The sequence below is a fragment of the Eriocheir sinensis genome, chromosome 34 (genome assembly GCF_024679095.1).
Source record: "Eriocheir sinensis breed Jianghai 21 chromosome 34, ASM2467909v1, whole genome shotgun sequence".
Taxonomy (NCBI): Eukaryota; Metazoa; Arthropoda; class Malacostraca; order Decapoda; family Varunidae; genus Eriocheir; species Eriocheir sinensis.
Genome location: NC_066542.1, coordinates 3,671,288 through 3,688,041, shown reverse-complemented (window position 1 = coordinate 3,688,041; position 16,754 = coordinate 3,671,288). Strand labels below are relative to the sequence as shown.

The 16,754-nt window shown below is 49.5% G+C and overlaps 3 protein-coding genes and 1 long non-coding RNA gene across 8 annotated transcripts in view; 2 read left to right on the top strand and 2 right to left on the bottom strand.

Annotated features, from left to right (window-relative positions):
* LOC127007183 (serine/arginine repetitive matrix protein 1-like) overlaps positions 1-620 on the top strand; it is a 1,262-nt gene extending 642 nt beyond the window's left edge. Inside the window, exons 1-2 of the mRNA XM_050877897.1 lie at positions 1-409; positions 604-620. The exon at positions 1-409 is cut by the window's left edge and continues 642 nt beyond it. Of these exons, the coding sequence (XP_050733854.1) occupies positions 1-409; positions 604-620 (426 nt within the window). The remainder of the gene's footprint in view (positions 410-603) is intronic.
* The window catches only part of LOC127006916 (endophilin-A-like), a 73,487-nt gene extending 60,489 nt beyond the window's left edge, over positions 1-12,998 (bottom strand). The window contains exon 1 of the mRNA XM_050877262.1: positions 12,798-12,998. The gene's annotated coding sequence lies outside the window, so the exon portion shown is untranslated. The remainder of the gene's footprint in view (positions 1-12,797) is intronic.
* On the top strand, positions 8,065-11,277 carry LOC127006920 (uncharacterized). Its single transcript, XR_007759912.1, has 3 exons — positions 8,065-9,018; positions 11,001-11,046; positions 11,223-11,277. It is a non-coding gene; the product is annotated as an uncharacterized LOC127006920 (long non-coding RNA).
* A 1,389-nt stretch (positions 12,999-14,387) lies between the features above and the next one.
* LOC127006914 (coiled-coil and C2 domain-containing protein 2A-like) overlaps positions 14,388-16,754 on the bottom strand; it is a 37,270-nt gene continuing 34,903 nt past the window's right edge. The window contains exons 28-29 of one of the 5 annotated variants that reach the window (XR_007759902.1): positions 15,011-16,718; positions 14,388-14,905 (exon numbers count right to left, since the gene is read on the bottom strand). The gene's annotated coding sequence lies outside the window, so the exon portion shown is untranslated. The other 4 variants (XR_007759904.1, XR_007759905.1, XR_007759901.1 and 1 more) reach the window with 4 other exon arrangements.

Below are 16,754 nucleotides of genomic sequence, written 5' to 3'. Positions count from 1 at the left end.
CCACGGCCTCGAAGCGGCAGCCCCCGCAGGACACACCACTGGTTCAGCCCCAGCCCTCGCCGCGACCGCCGCCCCCCCACCAAGAGCCCTCGTCGCCGCCGGGACGCCAAGATGGCCCGCAGCCCGCAGCCCCGGACCGCCGCCCGCCCCAGGCCTGAGCGGCGCCACTGGTTCAGCCCCGCAGCCCCGAAGAGGCCCCGCAAGACGAGGCGCCGCGCCCCGCGACGCAGCTACCGGCAGCGACGCAGCCTCAGCACGCACCGCACCTTCCTGCAGCGCCGCAGCCAGAGTCCGCACCCGCTGTACCGCCACCGCCGCTCCCGCAGCACCGAGATGAGCCGCAGTCTCAGCGACTACCACAGCCGCAGCCACAGCGACCACCCCAAGACCCGCCACGCCCACCCCCGAGGCCACAGCCACCCCAACGCCCACAACCAACACGCCAACCACAAGCACCACCATCACCACCATCCGCATCACCACCATCATCATCACCACCACCACCACCACCACCCCCATCACCATCACCACAATCATCACCACCACCACCACCAACACAAGCGGAACCACAGCAGCAGCACCAAGAGCCCCACTGACCTAAAGATGAGGAGCCACAGTGACTATCACACCGGCAGCCCCAGCGACAAGAAGTCCCGCAGCCACACGAGCCACAGCGAAGACCACCACCTCGGCTCACAGGACCAGGAGACACCCGGCCACCAGTCCAGGACCCTCAGCCTCACCGGCTCGCGATCCAGGAGTGACAGCGGCCACCACGCCAGGACCATCAGCGACCACGAAGACCGCAGCCGCGGCCCCTGCCCACACAGAACCCACGCTGGACACCCCGCCAGGGGCCACAGACAGCGCAAAGTCAGGAACCACAGCAGGCACACCACGAGAAGCAACAATAGACACTACAGCAGGACCCAAAGTGGACACCATTACACAAGGACCCGCAGCGGACGCCCCGTCAGGAGCCAAAGTTCCGGAAGGAGCCTGAGTGCCGGGAGGAGCCACAGCAGCCATCACACAAGGAGTCAAAGTGAACACGAGCGAAGGAGCCACAGTGACCAACACGTCCGGACCCACAGTGACCAACATGTCCGGACCCACAGTGACCAACACGTCCGGACCCACAGTGACCAACACGTCCGGACCCACAGTGACCAACACGTCCGGACTTCCAGTGACCAACACGTCCGGACCCACAGTGACCAACACGCCAGGACTCAAAGTGACCAACAGGACAGGAGTCAAAGTGACCAACAGGCCAGGAGTCAAAGTGACCAACAGGCCAGGAGTCAAAGTGACCAACAGGCCAGGAGCCAAAGTGACCAACAGGCCAGGAGCCAAAGTGACCAACAGGCCAGGAGCCAAAGTGACCAACAGGCCAGGAGCCAAAGTGACCAACAGGCCAGGAGCCAAAGTGACCAACAGGCCAGGAGCCAAAGTGACCAACAGGCCAGGAGCCAAAGTGACCATCACGTCCAGACCCACCGTGGACACGCGAGGAGCCACAGTGACCACCACGTCCGGATTCACAATGGACACACAAGGACCCACTGTCACCACCACGCCAGGAGCCACAGTCACCACCACGCCAGGAGTCACAGTCACCACCACGCCAGGAGCCACAGTGACCACCACGTCCAGACACACAGAACACACAGTCACCACCACGCCAGGAGCCATAGTGACCACCAGGTCCAGACACACAGTGACCAACACGCCAGAACACACAGTCACCACCACGCCAGGAGCCACAGTGACCACCACGTCCAGACACACAGTGACCAACACGCCAGAACACACAGTCACCACCACGCCAGGAGCCACAGTGACCACCACGTCCAGACACACAGTGACCAACACGCCAGAACACACAGTCACCACCACGCCAGGAGTCACAGTCACCACCACATCAGAATTCACAATGGACACGCAAGGAGTCACAGTGACCACCACGCCAGGATACAAAGTGATCAGCACGCCAGGATACACACTGACCACCACGCCAGGATACAAAGTGATCAGCACGCCAGGATACACACTGACCACCACGCCAGGACCCACAGCGATCAATGCCAAAAAAGAAGTCACAGCCGTCACCAGGCCAGAAGCCTCAGTGACCACAAGGGAAGGAGACACAGCCATCACAACGCCAGGAGCCACAGTGGACACCACACCAAGAGCCACAGTGACCACGAGGGAAGGAACCACAGTGGACACCAAGCAAAGAGCCACAGTGACCACGAGGGAAGAAGCCACAGTGGACACCAAGCCAAGAGCCACAGTGACCACGAAGGAGGGAGCCACAGTGACCACCGCGTCCGGATCCACAATGGACACGCCAGGAGCCACAGTGACCACGAAGGAAGGAGCCATAGTGGACACCACACCAAGAGCCACAGTGACCACGAGGGAAGGAGCCATAGTGGACACCACACCAAGAGCCACAGTGACCACCGCGTCCGGATCCACAATGGACACGCCAGGAGCCACAGTGACCACGAAGGAAGGAGCCATAGTGGACACCACACCAAGAGCCACAGTGACCACGAGGGAGGGAGCCACAGTGACCACCACGTCCGGATTCACAATGGACACGCCAGGAGCCACAGTGACCACGAAGGAAGGAGCCACAGTGGACACCACACCAAGAGCCACAGTGACCACGAGGGAGGGAGCCACAGTGACCACCACGTCCGGATCCACAATGGACACGCCAGGAGCCACAGTGACCACGAGGGAAGGAGCCACAGTGGACACCACACCAAGAGCCACAGTGACCACGAGGGAAGGAGCCACAGTGACCACCACGTCCGGATCCACAATGGACACGCCAGGAGCCACAGTGACCACGAGGGAAGGAGCCACAGTGGACACCACGCCAAGAGCCACAGTGATCACGAGGGAAGGAGCCACAGTGGACACCATGCCAGGAGTCACAGTGGACACCACGCCAGGAGTCACAGTGACCACGAGGGGAGGACTCACAGTGGACACCATGCCAGGAGCCACAGTGACCACGAGGGGAGGACTTACAGTGGACACCATGCCAGGAGCCACAGTGACCACGAGGGGAGGACTCACAGTGGACACCATGTCAGGAGCCACAGTGACCACGAGGGGAGGACTCACAGTGGACACCATGCCAGGAGCCACAGTAGACACCACGCCAGGAGCCACAGTGACCACGAGAGAAGGAGCCACAGTGGACACCATGCCAGCAGCCACAGTGACCAAGAGGGAAGGAGCCACAGTGGACACCACGCCAGGAGCCAAAGTGGACACCACGCCAAGAGCCACAGTGACCACGAGGGAAGGAGCCACAGTAAACACAACGCCAAGAGCCACAGTGACCGCGAGGGAAGGACTCACAGTGGACACCACGCAAAGAGCCACAGGGACCAAGAGGGAAGGAGCCACAGTGACCACGAGGGAAGGACCCACAGTGGACACCACGCTAAGAGCCACAGTGACCACGAGGGAAGGACCCACAGTGGACACCACGCCAAGAGCCACAGTGACCACGAGGGAAGGAGCCACAGTGGACACCACGCCAAGAGCCACAGTGACCACGAGGGAAGGACCCACAGTGGACACCGACACCCCTCCAAGAGCCACAGTGACCAAGAGGGAAGGAGCCACAGTTTACACCACGCCAAGAGCCACAGTGACCACGAGGGAAGGACCCACAGTGGACACCCTTCCAAGAGCCACAGTGACCACGAGGGAAGAAGCCACAGTGGACAACACGTCAAGAGCCACAGTGGATACCACGCCAAGAGCCACAGTGGACACCACGTCAAGAACCACAGTGGACATCCCGCCAAGAGCCACAGTGGACACCACGCCAAGAGCCACAGTGGACACCACGCCAAGAGCCACAGCGGACACCACGTCAAGAGCCACAGTGGACATCCCGCCAAGAGCCACAGTGGACACCACGCCAAGAGCCACAGTGGACACCACGTCAAGAGCCACAGTGGACATCCCGCCAAGAGCCACAGTGCAGACAAACACCACGCCAAGAGCCAAAGTGACCACGAAGGAAGGAGCCACTGTGGACACCACCCCAGGAGCCACAGTGACCACGAGGGAAAGAGCCACAGTGGACACCACACCAGGAGCCACAGTGACCACGAAGGAAGGAGCCACAGTGGACATCACACCAGGAGCCACAGTGGACACCACGCCAAGAGCCACAGTGACCACGAGGGAAGGAGATGCAGTGGACACCACACCAGGAGCCACAGTGGACACCACACCAAGAGCCACAGTGACCACGAGGGGAGCCACAGTGGACACCACACCAGGAGCCACAGAGGACACCAAGCCTGGAGTCACAGTGGACACCACGCTAAGAGCCACAGTGACCACGAGGGAAAGAGCCACAGTGGACACCACGCCAAGAGCCACAGTGACCACGAGGGAAGGAGTCAGAGTGGACATCAGGCAAAGAGCCACAGTGGAAACCAGGCCAGGATCCACAGTGGGCACCGCGCCAAGAGCCACAGTGACCACGAGGGAAAGAGCCACAGTGGACACCACGCCAAGAGCCACAGTGGACACCACGCCAAGAGCCACAGTGACCACGAGGGAAGGAGCCACAGTGGACACCACGCCAGGAGCCACAGTGGACACCACGTCAAGAGCCACAGTGACCACGAGGGAATGAGCCACAGTGGACACCACGCCAGGAGCCACAGTGGACACCACGTCAAGAGCCACAGTGACCACGAGGGAAGGAGCCACAGTGGACACCACGCCAGGAGCCACAGTGGACACCACGTCAAGAGCCACAGTGACCACGAGGGAAGGAGCCACAGTGGACACCACGCCAAGAGCCACAGTGACCACGAGGGAAGGAGCCACAGTGGACACCACGTCAAGAGCCACAGTGACCACGAGGGAAGGAGCCACAGTGGACACCACGTCAAGAGCCACAGTGACCACGAGGGAAGGAGCCACAGTGGACACCACGTCAAGAGCCACAGTGACCACGAGGGAAGGAGCCACAGTGGACACCACGTCAAGAGCCACAGTGACCACGAGGGAAGGATCCACATTGGACACCACGTCAAGAGCCACAGTGACCACGAGGGAAGGAGCCACAGTGGACACCACGTCAAGAGCCACAGTGACCACGAGGGAAGGATCCACAGTGGACACCACGTCAAGAGCCACAGTGACCACGAGGGAAGGAGCCACAGTGGACACCACGTCAAGAGCCACAGTGACCGCGAGGGAAGGAGCCACAGTGGACACCACGCCAAGAGCCACAGTGACCACGAGGAAAGGAGCCACAGTGGACACCACGCCAAGAGCCACAGTGACCACGAGGAAAGGAGCCACAGTGGACACCACGCCAAGAGCCACAGTGGACATCATGCCAAGAGCCACAGTGGACACCGACATCACGTCAAGAGCCACAGTGACCACGAGGGAAGGAGCCACAGTGGAAACCACGCTAGGAGCCACAGTGACCACGAAGGAAGGAGCCACAGTGAACACCACGCCAGGAGCCACAGTGGACACCACGACAAGAGCCACAGTGACCAAGAGGGAAGGAGCCCCACTGAACACCACACCAAGAGCCATAGTGGACCCCACGCCAGGAGCCACAGTGACCAAGAGGGAAGGAGCCACAGTGGACACCACGCCAGGAGCCACAGTGACCAAGAGGGAAGGAGCCACAATGGACACCACGCCAGGAGCCACAGTGACCAAGAGGGAAGGAGCCACAGTGGACACTACGCCAGGAGCCACCATGACCAAAAAGGAACGAGCCACAGTAAGCAGGAAGGAAGAAGCCCCGGAGCAGCCTCCAGCAGAAGGCACACCGAGCAGCTGGACAGTGGACGCAGCGGTCCACACACCGAGAGCCGCGGCACAGCCCCGGTCAAGATCCACAGAGAACATGGCTCCCGGCGGCGGCACAGCGACGAGGAGGCGGGAAGTCTCGGCGAACGCCGCCACGCACGTCACGGTGATGTGGCACGAGGGACACGGACTAACCACCACGAGAGGACCCACCGTGGACACTACGCTGATGGACAAAACGGACACCCGACAAGAAGGACTCCGAGCGGCCGGGTCCTCCAGTCTCAGAGGAGTAAGTCCACGCCAAGACCACAGTCCAGGTAGCCTGCCAGCCCCTGTCTCGCCCCAGGACGCCCAACACCTGCCTTCGGAACGCCCTGGGACACTAGAACCCGTTGTCTTAAACTCCTCGGCAGCTCAGTTCGCCTGTGTGAAAAGCCTCTCGTAGAAGTTCCCGGGATGTCTAAGGACTGTGTTGTGATGCTGGTGATAGTTTGACACGATTTCTGCGCCATGAACGGGGAAAGCAACACTCTTGAAAACCCGGTTAGTGTTCTCTGCGGCCTTGGGAAATAGTCGTAACGGGAGCCCGATGCGTCTAAGAATATGGAGCTAGGTGCTGCGCCGCGCCCTAAACACTCGCCTCTGGGACACTTGGTGCTGCGCTTTTCCCCCTCCCGCCCCCCTCCCCCCAACCACCGCCAAATGTACTGTCATTCCCTTCAGCGTCTTGTCCGTGGTGCTTGTTTGTCTGCATAATATTGTTCCTGTTTGACCCTCCCAGCTAACCGCCCCCCTCAAACTGCCCCAGCCCCCCGCCTCCGCCCCTCCCCCCTTGCCCCGCCTTCAATTGGTGACTATGTACTTTGTTTTCCAATAAAATAAAATAAAAACACAATGATGATGATGATGATAAAAGAATTACAAATAATAATTATGATAATAATAATAATAATAATAATAATAATAATAATAATAATAATAATAATAATAATGTTAAAAATATCATCGATTGCAATATTGTTACTGTTTTAAGACTTCCTGCTATTATTATTATTATTATTATTATTATTATTATTATTATTATTATTATTAGTTATTGTTATTCTCGTCATCATCACAAACGATAAAATTGCACATACGAGAGAGAGAGAGAGAGAGAGAGAGAGAGAGAGTGGGAAATGGCAAATGTGTGTGTGTGTGTGTGTGTGTGTGTGTGTGTGTGTGTGTGTGTGTGTGTGTGTGTGTGTGTGTGTGTGTGTGTGTGTGTGTGTGTGTGTGTGTGTGTGTGTGTGTGTGTGTGTGTGTGTGTGTGTGTGTGTGTGTGTGTGTGTATTTCTGCTTACTTGATATCCAGTAATTAATTCGTATTGCAAGAGACAGAGATCTTAAATATATGAAGGAGAAGGAGGAGCAGGAGGAGGAAGAAGAGGAGGAGGAAGTGGACAAGGAGGAGGAAGAGGAAACCAATGACAGAAGAAGGAGATCAAGCCGAGGTGCTGACGTCATCAAGCCAGCAGCCAATCAGAGAGCAAGGGAGAAATGACGTCAGAGTGAGGGAGTGATGACGCAAGAGTGACGCTGGTGTGTGTGTGTGTGTGTGTGTGTGTGTGTGTGTGTGTGTGTGTGTGTGTGTGTGTGTGTGGCAGAGAGAGAGAGAGAGAGAGAGAGAGAGAGAGAGAGAGAGAGAGAGAGAGAGAGAGAGAGAGAGAGAGAGAGAGAGAGAGAGAGAGAGAGAGAAAATGAATCAATGTCCTGGCTAGACTAGAAGGCGCTAGGGTAGTGAACGAGAGAGAGAGAGAGAGAGAGAGAGAGAGAGAGAGAGAGAGAGAGAGAGAGAGAGAGAGAGAGAGAGAGAGAGAGAGAGAGAATGTTATCTAACATGTGAAGGCTGATTAATTTACCTGTGGTCAGTGTTTCTCTCTCTCTCTCTCTCTCTCTCTCAGAGAGAGAGAGAGAGAGAGAGAGAGAGAGATTATTCTAAGTTGCTACAGAGCCACTTTTCACTATGCTAAGGAAAAAGAGAAGGAGGAGGAGGAGGATTTAGTATTACAAGTGAATTTCACATAAAGAATAAAACTCATAAACAGGAGAAGTGTATTGACTCTCTCTCTCTCTCTCTCTCTCTCTCTCTCTCTCTCTGTGACCTTCAAATGACCTGGCGCTTTGGACCTAACCTTTGACCTTCCTCTCTCTCTCTCTCTCTCTCTCTCTACTTCCCTTCCCTTTCTTTACTCAAATTTCCTTTCCATTCTTTTATTTTCCCTTCTCTAAATCCTCCTCCTTTCGTTATCTTCATTTTCCTTCCTCATCTGATCCTCTGACTCGCATCAAGAGGAGGAGAGGAGGAAGAGGAGGAGGAGAGGGAGAGAAAGAGAGAGACTTTCGGCGCCTTCTTCCGCAGCGGCGCCGTACGCTTTATGATGCTGCGGTCGGTATTCTGAGACGCCTCCGCCCCTCCAATCAACTATTTCCAAACCCTGAAAAGGAGATTAGTCGGGCTATAATGAGTGTTTCTTTACGCTCATTGTACAGAGGTAGGGTTAGACTACCACCAGGGTCATAAATGGCCACAACTCCTACGAAAGCCTTGTCAATTATGTGTGATTGGGCATGACCCTCAAAATGACCCTCAGACGCCTCCACCTCAACTATTTCCAAAGGTCAAAAAGAAGATCAGTCGGGTTCTGATGAGTGTTTCTTTACGCTCATTATACAGAAATAGGGTCAGACTACCACCAGGGTCAGAAAAGTACCCCTGGAAATGCCCGCAACTCCTACGAAAGCCTTGTCAAATTGGGCACTCAAATGCTTCATAATACGACCCACAGTGAGAGGCTCTTGACGCGGGGTTGCGAGCGCCTTCTTGGACGCTTTGTCAGTGACTGATGGTTGTTATGAGGGGTGGCCCAGCGATGCCAGGGTGTTGGGGGGCTGCTGGGGGGGGAATGTGGCTCTCGCTGTGGCCTGGTGTGGCATGGGCGGCGGGCGGGCGGGCGGCGGTGTGGTGTGGATCGATGCAGTGTACGAGGCTGGCGGGTTGCTGGTAAGGGCGAGGGGTGCGCCGTGTGGCCGAGGTGCAGTGCCAGGCCTCAGTACAGCTCTCCCGCCCGACGCAGAGCCATGGTGGTTGTGTGAGTGCCAGCAGGAGGGTGCCACAAAGCAGGGCACCGCACCGCCGCCACCAGGGTAGGACATGGGCTTAGGTAGATAGTACCTCTCTCTCTCTCTCTCTCTCTCTCTCTCTCTCTCTCTCTCTCTCTCTCTCTCTCGCTCTCAATCACCTTGGTCTGTCCTCAGTGCCTCCCGACCCTCATCTCCTCCTCCTCCTCCTCCTTCTCCTTCTTCAGTTTGCCTCTTCTCTTCCTCCTCCTCCTTCCTTTCACCTGTCTGTCAGTTTCCTCTCACCTCTTTGCTCCATACCTCCTCCTCCTCTCTCCCTCATTCTTTCATTATAATCCTTCTTCGCCTCTCTCTCTCTCTCTCTCTCTCTCTCTCTCTCTCTCTCTCTCTCTCTCTCTCTCTCTCTCTCTCTCTCTCTCTCTCTCTCTTTACGTAAGTGTGTTTATGACGTGGGTAGAAAAAGAGAGAGAGAGAGAGAGAGAGAGAGTACGCATTCCTCCTCTTCTTTCTTCCCTTCATTGTTTTCTCCTTCCTCTCCTCCTCCTCTTCCTCCTCCTCCACACAAGATAATATTTGGCTCAATGATATCAAGTCTTCCTATCTTCGCCTTGTTTTCTCCTCTTCCTCCTCCTCCTCCTCCTCTCTCCCTTCCTTCCTCCCTCTTCTTCTCCCCTTCTCTTCTTCCTCCGTCCCTTCAAATTCCCATTCGGTTTCCATACTAACTTTTCTTCCCTTCATTTTCCCTTCCCCTTCCTTCCCTTCCCTTTCCCTCCCTCCTCCTCCTCCTCCTCTTTTCTTCTTATCTCCCTATCCACCCTTCCGTTCTATTTATACTTTACTCCTTTTTTCCCTTCCCTTTCCTTTCCTTCCTCTCTCTTTCATTCTTTCTCTTCTTCTTCCTCCACCTCCTCCAACACTATTCATTATAAAGAAAGAAATGGATGACTCTCTCTCTCTCTCTCTCTCTCTCTCTCTCTCTCTCTCTCTCTCTCTCTCTCTCTCTCTCTCTCTCTCTCCAAACACACACACACACACACATTTCATTCACAAACATGCCTTCCCTCTCCCTCCCTTCTCAGCCTCATTTCTTCCCCTAATCTTTTCACTCACTATAGAACGACTTACTGCGCTCAACCATTTGGTACTTTCTTACGCATTGCCTTGACCTTCCTTCCTTAAGACACGCATTGCCCAGAGAGGTTAGTTAGGAGTTAGATGAGAGTTAACAGATAGTTAGGAGTTAGTAGTTAAGAGATAGGAGTTAGGAGTTAAAGAGAGAGGAGTTAGTTAATAGTTAGGAGTTAGTTAAGAGATAGGAGTTAGGAGTTTGTTAAGAGATAGGAGTTAGTTAATAGTTAGTTAGGAGATAGTTAGGAGTGAGTTAAGAGATAGGAGTTAGGAGTTTGTTAAGAGATAGGAGTTAGTTAAAGTTAGTTAGGAGTTAAGAGTTAGAGGTTAGTTTGACAGTAAGCCCATACATACACTCCCTCCCTTCCTCCCTCCCCCTCCTCTTCTTCCTTTCTAGCTTAAGATGACATAGATTAGCTAAAAATGATGCTCAGGAAGCCAAATAATGTTCCAGGTGTGTGTGTGTGTGTGTGTGTGTGTGTGTGTGTGTGTGTGTGAGAGAGAGAGAGAGAGAGAGAGAGAGAGAGAGAGAGAGAGAGAGAGAGAGAGAGAGAGAGAGAGAGAGAGAGAGAGAGAGAGAGAGAGAGAGAGAGAATGTATGTAAGTATGTACTTACCTATGTATGTATATATGTATGTATGTATGTATACCATATGTGCATGTGTCATCTAGGAAACATTAAAGGGGAGTTAGAAAGATAGATAGATAGATAAATAGATGGATAGATAGATATAGATAAATAGATAGTTAGATAGATAGACACCTAGATAGATAGGAAGAGTCTACATTTTTTTATAATAACCAGGAATTTCTACTTTATTTATTTATTTATTTATTTTCATTTTTATATCAATTATGTTTATTTTAATTCTTATTTCTATTCATTTATCTATCTTCATTCATTTACCTTTTTTTTACAGTGGAGATGACAGCCACACTACTTCACAATCTCATTTCCAGTCCAAGGTAATAATATTTTTCAAGGTAATAATATTTTTCAAGTTAATAATATTTTTCAAGGTAATAATATTTTTCAAGTTAATAATATTTTTCAAGTTAATAATATTTTTCAAGGTAATAATATTTTTCAAGGTAATAATATTTTCCAAGGTAATATTTTCCAAGGTGATATTATTTTTCAGCGCCTTGTAACGTCAACCCAAGAAAGAGGAAGAAAGCCTAATGTACCCTCATATATATATATATATATATATATATATATATATATATATATATATATATATATATATATATATATATATATATATATATATATATATATATATATATATATATATATATATATATATATATATATATATATATATATATATATATATATATATATATATATATGTATATATATATATATATATATGCAAGTAAGTAGGTAAGTATATCACAACTTCCATATTGGCAAAGATAAGGTGAAGGACAGTAAGATTATTTGATTATTTTTCTTTCCTTCCCTCCTTTCCTCTCTCTCTCCTCTTAGTATTATTATTCCTTCCTTCTTTTCTCTCTCTCTGTCGCTCTCTAACCTTTTCCATCATATTACTATTATTATTATTATTATTATTACGTGACATACACTTTCACTGCCCTCACACTCCTGATAAAAGAGAGAGAAGGAAATAATAGGAAAATAAAAAGTAAATCGTCTTCACTGAGAACTGTTGCTGTTTGGAATAGGTTGACTGAGCACCAGGATGCAGTGCAAGTACACATCTGGCTTACCACACTGTACTGTCCCCATGAAAAGGAAATCATCTTGATATTCCAGCGCTAACCAAAACATGGCTAAGTGACTTTGATAATGCCAAGAGTATTGAAATGACACCAGGAACCTTCAAGAGAGCCTTGAAGACTCACCCTGTCACTAAATCCTACCACGTTACAAATATGCACATCAAGGATAATTTTTTAGATGGTAAAATCATTGATATATTGTTGACGGCCCTGCGGAGCACGCCGCTGGCAACAGAGTGGGGCCTGAAACCTCATCAATGGTAAACAGTAAACGGTAAACATGGTGCCGCCCCACTCCCACCCACCATCACCGGCCACCACAGTGGACCCACCCCCCAACCACCCCAACAGCCTACACCACATACCTAATAAATTTAAACTAACCTTACCTAACAACCTAACGTAACCACCCTAACATGGGGGCTTCGCCCCATCAATTCCTTTAACAGGAGGGTTCCACTCCCCTCGACCCCCCTAAGGGAAGGGCTTTTCCCCATTGATTCCCTTAACAGAAGGACTTCACTCCCCTAAACCCCTTTAACAGAGGGGCTTTGCCCCATCAATTCCTTTAACAGGAGGACTTCGCTACCCTTGACCCCCCTAACGGAGGGGCTTCGGCCCCCTCAACCCCCCCTTCTATTTCCCTGAGGTCATTTGTTAGTGCACTGCATTCCTGGACCAATAAATAATCCATAGTGTTATTATTAACTTGGCGAGAGGTGTCTGGCCCTTCCTCAGCCTAGGCGCGGAGGCTGCCTCACCACAACGCCCACAGGTAACACAGGCGCATCAAACAAAAGGTGTGTGAGAAAAGGGGAGGGAGGGACAGGGTAAGAGAGGCAGGGTACCAGGGGAGAAGGAACAGGGCCGGGGAGGAGAGGCGAGGCACGTACCGCGGGAGGCGGAGTAACGGCGGGCAGGTAACAGGTGGGCAGGACATGACAGGTGAGCCCCAACCCTCGGCTTACCTTTCACACGTTTACTCGGCTGCTACTTGGTGGACAGAGCCACCACCTTGCCCCGATGTCCGCTGGTCTGTGTTCTGTCTATGGCCCGGTCCACGCCTCGCTAAGTCCAGGGAAAGATGAGGAAATGGAGAAAATGTAGAGAGGACTGAGAGGATGGCGGCACCGTGTTTACCTCCGAGGGCTGACTGAGCGGTGCCAAGGGTGCCAGATTGTCGTACTCAGAGCCGCGTATTTACCGGTTTCTGGCCCATAACTGTTGCCAAGAAACACCAATAATTAACTATTTTAATGATAACTATAATTGAAGGCAGTTATTGGGGTCGAGGAGGCAGTTTTGGGTTGGAAATCGGGAAAAATAAGAGGCAGAGTACGACAGTCTGAGTGAGCAGTGCCAAGAGTGCCGCGCTAAAAGTGTCATATTTTGGCCGACTCGAGTTTTGAAATTAAATATCTAAACATGTCCGCTGAGTTAAGTCATTATACTCTATTATTCTTTTATCTTTCCCCATTTTCCTAGGGTCTTCCGGGAGGGCTGAGTGTTGAAGCCGTGATATATGACACAGAGGAGGCGAGATATATGGCCGTACTTGAACTCAACGGTACAAACATGTCTTTTAAGTTCATTTATGGTTATTATTGCATTATTTTTCATCTTTTATACTTATTTTTCCTGTGGTGTTGAAGCCGTGATATATGACAGAGGAGGAGAGATATGGTGCATGGGCGTATTTGAACTCGTATTATACCGTACAAACATGTCTTTTAAGTTCATTCATAGCTATTATTGCATTATTTTTATCTTTTACTTATTTTTCCTGTGGTGTAGAAGCCGTGATATATGACAACACGTAAGAGAGAGAGAGAGAGAGAGAGAGAGAGAGAGAGAGAGAGAGAGAGAGAGAGAGAGAGAGAGAGAGAGAGAGAGAGAGAGAGAGAGAGAGAGAGAGAGAGAGCGAGAGAGTGTAAAGCCGTGATATAAAGAGAGAGAGAGAGAGAGAGAGAGAGAGAGAGAGAGAGAGAGAGAGAGAGAGAGCATGTATAGCTTATTATAGTTCTCCTTTCCTTACTCTCTCTCTCTCTCTCTCTCTCTCTCTCATTATTCCTTATATTTATTCTTGTTATTTTATTCATCTTCTTTATCTTAATTTTTTCTTATTTCTTGTTATTTATTGTTTCCTCTCATTGTCTTTTTTTTCTCTTTTATCTTATCATTCCTAATTATTATCCTTCTCTATTTTCTTCTTCATTTCCTTTCTCCCTTCTTTTATTATTCTTTATCTCTTATCATCATTCAATTGTTTATTTTTTCCTTTCCTTATTATGTATTGTTTTGCTTGCTTACTATCTATCTGTCTATCTCTACTACTACTACTACTACTACTACTACTACTACTACTACCACAGCTACTACTTCTACTACTACTACTACTACTATATATATTAAATGGTCCCACTTCTTACTTCTCAATCATTATAAGTAAAAATTATTGGTAGAAGGAAGGTGGAAAAAAAAACTATTCAACTCTGTCTATCATTCTATCTTCATCTTTTCTTCTTCTTTTTCTTTCTATAATTTCATAAGGTAAGCATTGAAACTCCATCATATGTATTAAAACTACGTTATATTTTGTCTCATCCATCCATCCATCCATCCAGTCAATCTCAATCCTGATACAAAAGATAGATATAAAAATAATACCTGATCCAGATGAAGGAAATTTTAGAACTTATTGTATTATGGGAAGACACGGAATGTTAACTCAGAGGAAGGAAATGAGTGGACGGAAGCATACTTACTGAGAGAAGAGATACCATTACGAGATTCTCACAACTTATAGTAATATGTGAAGGCACTGAACATTAACTCAGAGGAAGGAAATGAGTGGACAGAAGCAGACTTACTGAGAGAAGAGATACCATTACGAGATTCTCACAACTTTTACTAATATGAGAAGGCACTGAACATTAACTCAGAGGAAGGAAATGAGTGGACAGAAGCAGACTTACTGAGAGAAGAGATACCATTACGAGATTCTCACAACTTATTGTATTATGGGAAGGCATGGAATGTTAACTCAGAGGAAGGAAATGAGAGGACGGAAGCAGACCTATTGAGAGAAGAGATACCATTACGAGATTCTCACAACTTATACTAATATGAGAAAGCACTGAACGTTAACTCAGAGGAAGGAAATGAGTGGACGGAAGCAGACTTACTGAGAGAAGAGATACCATTACGAGATTCTCACAACTTATACTAATATGAGAAGGCACTGAACATTAACTCAGAGGAAGGAAATGAGTGGACGGAAGCAGACTTACTGAGAGAAGAGATACCATTACGAGATTCTCACAACTTATAGTATTATGGGAAGGCACCGAACGTTAACTCAGATGAAGGAAATGAGAGGGTGGAAGCAGACCTATTGAGCAGGCTTGGGTTCGGGTACATTTTTGTGCTAATGTTCAAGTACGATTACATTACGACATCACGAATCCGAGTACAAGAACAATTACTTAGTTTTATAGATGAACACACTTCACTCTGCAGCTCCCAGGCACCACTGAACCACCTTACTGATGGGAACTGTCAACCCCTCTTTGCCCCGAGTCACCTCACATGACCTCAGTGGCATCCCCAAGGCACACGCTTAGGACACACCTTTGTCAGTCCCTCAACCTGGCCTCACCTCCACCAGGCAGGTCGTCAAACATCACAACAGACACATATCAGCATTTTTTGGTTGTACTTGATTGTAGTTGAAAGAACATCATTTTTTTGAGTGAATGTACTTAACCCAGTAACAGTGAGGGGCTAAATTTGTGGCTTTACCGTGTAGCAGCGACAGGCCAAATTTGTGCCATGATATAAACCCCCAAAAATAGATGATGCATAAGCTGATCACAAATGCTTTGATATAAATTATGAAATGGTTTGTGTGAGTTATGATTTTTTCTCATTTTTCTCGCTTAGAGGGACCATTAAGAAACGTGATCCCCGCAGCTACCCGGTTAAACCCAAGCTTGCTAGTGATAGAAGAGACCCCAGTACAAAATGCTATAAAAATACAAACTGAAAACCTTTACCAGTACAAAAGGAAGACCTATTTTAACACACCAAAGAACATAGACAAGTTATACCTCAAAAGTCACCCTCTGGAAGGCCTCAGTAAGCATGCATTGGTTGACTAAGGCATAACTTCACATCAAACTACATAGACAACAACATATTCCTACTTATAACAATGCTTCTCTTTGTTACATATGCATAGTGACCTCAGTATTAAGCTTTTTACGAACATCTATGCCTTTGACCATTACTTTTAACTTTAGCTATAGGAGTTTATTATGTATAGTAACTTCAGCATCAAACTATACATGAAGATCAATACATTTAACCTCCATCTTCAACTCTGGGGCTTTAGCATACATGGTAACTTCAAAATCAGACTATACATGAACCTCTACCCACTTGACACAATAGGTGGTATTCTCCGACGCTCCCTCGTCTCACAACACATATTTCCAAATGCCACAAAGGTTATTAGAAAGGTTCCCATGAGTGTTTTTTCACGTTCATGGTACAGGAGCTTTGTCATATTACCACCAGGGTCATAAAGCTACCCATGGAAATACCCACAACTCCTATGAAAGCCTTATCAAATGTGGGTGTGAGCCCTGGAACATTTCAGAATATGGCACAATAACTTCAGTATGCAAAGTGACGCTAGAATCTCATTGTCTTAGCGTATCTTTATCTTTCTAGTTCCTCTCTCCCCTCTTTAACCCAGTAGCAGTGAGGGGCCAAATTTGTGGCTTTACCGTGTAGCAGCGACGGGCCAAATTTGTGGCTTTACCGTGTAGCAGCGACGGGCCAAATTTGTGGCTTTACCGTGTAGCAGCGACGGGCCAAATTTGTGGCTTTACCGTGTAGCAGCGACGGGCCAAATTTGCCAA